This window comes from Hipposideros armiger, unplaced genomic scaffold (genome assembly GCF_001890085.2).
Source record: "Hipposideros armiger isolate ML-2016 unplaced genomic scaffold, ASM189008v1 scaffold_609, whole genome shotgun sequence".
Lineage (NCBI taxonomy): Eukaryota > Metazoa > Chordata > Mammalia > Chiroptera > Hipposideridae > Hipposideros > Hipposideros armiger.
In genome coordinates this window covers 1,223,889-1,229,946 of record NW_017731959.1, presented here as the reverse complement: position 1 = coordinate 1,229,946, position 6,058 = coordinate 1,223,889, and the positions used below count along the sequence as shown (strand labels likewise).

The window sequence follows — 6,058 nt, the reverse complement described above, 5'->3', positions numbered from 1 at the left end:
TAACTTAAATAGAAAAATATACATTGTCTTTGGGAATAAAGTTTTTCTGTAGAAAGACCAGATGACAATCTGATTTTCCTTTCCTTATAATTAACTTTATGCCTGGATGCCAAAGGTATGATTTTCTGGGCATATAGTAAACTATTGCAAAACATAATTCCAATTCTTTTGTTCTTAAATTTAGTCAAGTTATCTTGAATCATTTCTGGTGATTGTAGTTCCACTGCACTCTTACTGGAACTTTTAATTAAGATGTTAGATCTTCATTGCCTATCTTGTATATTTTAAACATTTAACTAAAGTATATATAAAGCATATACAGAGGGTGCCAAAAAATATATACACATTTTAAGGAAGGAAAAAATTGTATTAAAATTTTATTACTCAATATATACTAAAAACAAAATATGAATGCAAGTCATGTTTGACTTTTGCAATTACAAGAGGTGCTCAAAGTGGTTACCATCACTGTAATTTTAATACAGTTTTCTCATTTCTTAAAATGTGTATATGTTTTTTGGGCACCTTTTGTATTAAATTTGATGCTAATAATATTGAAACTTTATATGCAAATTTACTCATGATCAAACAGAAAACCAGAATTATACCATACCCACTAAAATAAGTAAATTAGTAGATAAAAACTTTGCATCAGGCTTAAAAATAAAAATAAGAATTAAAACAAAAAACAAAAAAACTGAGCAGAGACACCAGTGGCTACATACTACAGGAAAGCAGACTACAGAATTAGTCCAGACAAGTCACTAAACAAATTTTAAAATAAAACAGCAATAACAACAACCCCAGGAAGGATGAGAGATGCTATATTATCTGAAATGTCCCATTTTTAATAAAAATCATAGAACACTCAAAGAAACAGTAAGTGGGACCCATTGATGTGGGGTTGGGGAAAGCAGTCAATAGAAACTTCTCTCAGGGAGCCCAGAATAAGATTTCAAAGCCACAAAACAAGTCTTGATAAATTTGAAAACACTGAAATTATACTAAGTATCTTTTCTAATCACAATGAAATGAAATTAAAAAATCAACAGATAAAGAAATCAAGAGCCAAAACTAAAAAACTCTTAGAAGAAAACAGGAAAAGCTTTATGACATTGAATTTGAAGTGATATCTTAGCTATGACATCAAAAGTCACATAATAAAAGAAAATTAGATAAATTGGACTTCATTGAATCTAACATTTTGCACATCAAAGGACACTGTGCTATCTATGACCTAAATGTTTGTGTCCCCCCCCCCAAAATTCATTTTGAAATCCCAATACCCAATCGCATGGTATTAGAGGGGGGACTTTGGAGGTGGTTAGGACATGACGGTGGAGCCCTCATGAATGAGATTACTGCCTTATAAAAGAGGCTCCAGAGAGATCCCTAACCCTTCTACCACATGAGGACAAAGTGAGAAGGCACCTGCTATGAAACAATAAGAGGATATGCTGGCACCGTGATATTGAACTTCTAGCCTCCAAAACTGTGAGAAATAAATGTTGTTGTTTAGAAGCTACCCAGTCTATGGTATTTTGTCATAGTAGCCCAAACAGACTAAGATACACCATTAATAGAGTAAAAAGGATACCCACAGAATGGAAGGAAATATTTGCAAATCACATATCTAATAAGGGATTATATACATCCAGAATATTTAAAGAACTCCTACAACTGAACAACAGAAAAAAATAAACAATTACATTTTAAAATCGCAAAGGACTTGAATAGACATTTCTCCAAAGATATATGAATGGCTAATAAGCACATGAAGAAGCTCAACATCACTAATCATTAGGGAAATAAATGCAAATCCAAACCACAGTGAGATATTACCTCACATTCATTAGGGTGGCTATTATTTAAAAAAATAATAAATAGCAAATATTGGTGAGAGTGTGAAGAAATCAAAACCTTTGTGCATTACTGGTAGGAATATAAAATGGTGTACCCAATGTGGAAGACAGTATGATAGTTCTTCAAAAAATTCCACAAATCCACTTCTGGATATATATCCAAAAACTTAAAAGCAGGGACTCAAAGAGCTATCTGTACACCCATCTTCTTAGCAACATTATTCACAATAGCCGAAAGATGGAAGAAAAAAAGTGTCCATCAATGAATAAATGTATAAACAAAATGTGGTAAATGCATATAATGGAATATTATTCAACCTTAAAAAGGAAATTCTGACACATACTACAACATAGATGAACCTTGAGGACATACTAAGTGAAATAAGTCATACACAAAAGGACAAACATTGTATGATTCAACTCATATCATATAACTAGAGTACCAAAATTCATAGCGATAGAAAGCAGAATGGTGGTTCTAATGAGGGGAGAAAGGAATTGGGAGTTATTATTCAATGAGGATATAGTTTCATTTGGAGAAAATGAAAAAGTTCTAGAGATGAATATGATGACGGTTACACAACAATGTGAATGTACTTAATGCCACTGAACTTACACTCAAAAAAATTAAGAGTAATAAATTTGATTATTCATATTTTATCACAATTATAATAAATAACTTCTACAAATTAATTATTAAGAAAATAAACCTGGGCCGGCCAATAGGCGCGATGGTTAAGAACTGGCTTGGGATGCCAGAGGGCCCCNACATTCCTTACATTCATAGGGTTTCTCACCAGTATGAATGCTATGATGTCGGGCAAGTTCTGAGACACGGATAAAGGCCTTCTCACATTCCTTGCATTTATAGAGTTTCTTGGCGATATGAATTCGTTGATGTTGAGTAAGTTGTGAAGCAAAAATAAAGGCCCTTCCACATTGTGCACATTCATAGGATTTCTCACCAGTATGAGTTTGGTGATGTTCAAAAAGTTGGGAAGCACAAATAAAGGCCTTCCCGCATTCTTTACATTCATAATGTTTCATACCAGGATGAATTCTCTGATGTTCAGTAAGTTGTGAACTACGACTAAAGGCCATTCCACATTCCCTACATTGATATGATTTCTCGACAGAATGAAGTCGCTGATGTAGACCGAGTTGTGAACGCAGTCTAAAGGCCTTCCCACATTCCTTACAACCATAGGGTTTCTCACCAGTGTGAACTCCCTGATGTCGAGTGAGCTCTGAGCCAGAAATAAAAGATTTCCCACATTCCTTACATGTAAAAGGTTTGTCACCAGTATGAATTCTCTGATGTCGGCTAAGGTGTGCTGACTGTCTAAAGGTCTTCCCACATTCTTGACATGCAAAGGGTTTCTCATCTGTATGAATTCTCTGATGTTGAGTAAGATGTGAGCCACGAATAAAAGCTTTTCCACATTCTTTACATTCAAAGTGCTTCTTACCAGTATGAATTCTTTGATGTTCAGTAAGATAGGAAACATTACTAAAGACCTTCCCACATTCCTTACATTTATACAGTTTCTCACCAATATGAATTCCTTGTTGTTGCATAAGTTCCGAGCCATAAATGAAGTCTTTCCCACATTCTTTGAATTTATAGAGTTTCTCTCCAGGATAAATTTGCTGATGTAGCGTAAGAGGTGTCTGCAAGCTGCAAGTTGGCATTTTTTCATAAGTCATTAATGCTTGCCCCGAATATCTCTCCTGATTTATCTCTTGCCTCTCAAACTGGCCTTTGCATTCCCAGTCATCTCTGACACTGGAGCCCACAATTCTATGACTTTTTTCCATTATTACCCACTGGGATGTTGTTACTTCATAGATTTTTTTTCGAAGACATAATTCCTTGGTCTTACATCTGAGCTCCAAGTCTGAAAGATAACCAGAAAGTAAACATATGATGTTTCATCTTTGAGGAGAAATAAAACTTCTATGGTAAAAATGGAGGAAAAACTGAAATTAATGTCCATAAGAAGATGGTGTACAGGGCCTTCAATTTGAAAAAGAGGTCAAGAGCATAAACACTTAAGAAAGATGAGGGAAGCTGGTAGGAAAACAGGAAAAGTCAGTAGTTTCTAAATTCAGGTATATATCAAAATCACCTGAATAGTCTATTTAAAAATATGGATGTCAGCATACCACCTCACATCAAGTAAATAAGAATTTACACTAACAGGTCTTAGGTTTCCTATTTTTAATACATTCAACCAGTCCATTCGATGTTCCACAAAATTTAAAAATCCCACGTAGATGTGCTTGCTTCGGCAGCACATATACTAAAAATTCCACATAGAATTTTTCAGTGGTTTCCAACTTCACTTAGAATAACATTCAAACTCCTTATCATAACTTATGAGATCCTCCATAACTTTTCTTTGACATATCTCAATCCAAATCCTATCCAACATCTTCTTGACCCACTTTTCCCCACATTCATTATGTACCAAATATTCATCAACTCTGAGCATCTGATATAAGCCAAGATCTTTACCTTTTCAAAATTTACCACAGGCTGTTTGTTCAGTTAGAAATTCTGTGAACTTGGCTCTTTGCACAGCTGGATGCATATCACACTATATAGTTCCTGGTGAAAAGTTACTTCCTTAGAAAGTTTGAGCTAGACAACCCTATTTAAATTCACTTCTTTATTCTCTCTCATTGCAATTTTCTGGATTTTAGAATTATAAAATAATTTATTTATTCATAGGTAATCTTTTATTTTCTTACTAATAAAACCCTTAATAGGCAGGAACAATGGCTGTTTCACTCAATACAGAATAACCAACATCTTACTAATAAAAGGTGTTTCATAGGTTGTTTAATGAATGAATCACTAGATTAATGAAAGGGGATTATTAACAGGATAAAGAAAAGTATTATATAGATATGGAACTAGGGAAGGTACTTAAGAATTATAATAATCATTTGTGCTCATAATTATAGAATAGTTCTAAACATCTGTCCCTGATTTTTAATCTCTCCCACTTATGGAAAAGATAATATATTCTTTTTACTTTCATTTCCCTCAGAGACTAAAACATAATCACAACCAAAGCTAGATTATTAAATTATGCAAATAGAAAAATATTATATATAACTAATCAACCATCTATCCAATTATTTCTCTATTTCACATATACCTCCACCAATGCTCACTGCAATTTATGTATAGTCATGACTGTCTTTTCTGTCTCCCTATTTCAACCACTCTACTGAAGTGCCTCTTCTTTTAATCTTCACTTGAATTTGTAGTATTACTCAACCTTCCTTCCAATACATGATCTATTTTGTTCCTCCAGGCTCTTCCTCAGGTCCTCCCTTCCACTCTTGTCTGTCCAAGACCACTTTATCTGTACTTCCCAGAAAACTGTATTTCCCCCCCCCCAGGCATTCTGTCAGGTTTGAAGCATAATAAAAGAGCTACGTTATGTGAAGCAAAGGGACTTGAGAATGTTGGGAGGCTAGAATCACCAACTATTTGGTAGAATGAGTCTGGGTACACCGCAATAATAGGAACTCTATAGCAAAGGGTATACTAGATGTAAGCTGAAGGGAATCATGGAGAATGGCAATCTAGAAAATGGAACAGACTGAGAATATTCTAAAAATGCTGAGTGAGTATAAAATGATTACAACACAAATACTCTTGTAACTACAGTATGATTCCAATGAAACTATCAATTGGTGCAGGTGCTATAAAAACTGTTCTTGAAATAATACAGAAGGGAACTCAGGCAAAGTCTCTAAGAATGAATAATTTGACAGTAAAGGCTGAGATATGGTTCAGAATAAAAGAAAGCATAGTAATGAGATTTAGTGAGAACACAGGATTCAGATAGACCAGCATTTCAGACCCCAGCTCTGTTAATGATTACCTTTCTGTTATGGACAAATTATTACTTTCACCTACCTCAATCACCATTTCTTCATATAATAATAGACATAGGAATATCTATTCCCTAAGCTTGGGAGGATAAGGAATAATATATGTAAAGTGGCTGGCATAAAGAGCTCAAGAAGTGGTTGTTGGGCCGGCTGAGTGGCGTGTTGGTTAAGAGCTGGCTTGGGACGCCAGAGGGCCCCGGTTCAGATACCACATATGAGAGCCAGTGACACTGCCCTCCACAGCTAAGATGCTGAACAACAGCTCAACCTGGAGCTGGGCTGCC

General features: G+C 34.8%; 1 protein-coding gene across 1 annotated transcript in view; it reads right to left on the bottom strand.

The window, feature by feature from the left end:
• Nucleotides 1-2,597: 2,597 nt before the first annotated feature.
• The window catches only part of LOC109372011 (zinc finger protein 850-like), a 30,393-nt gene continuing 26,932 nt past the window's right edge, over nucleotides 2,598-6,058 (bottom strand). Inside the window, exon 7 of the mRNA XM_019624804.1 lies at nucleotides 2,598-3,760. Coding sequence (XP_019480349.1) covers nucleotides 2,598-3,760 — 1,163 coding nt within the window. The remainder of the gene's footprint in view (nucleotides 3,761-6,058) is intronic.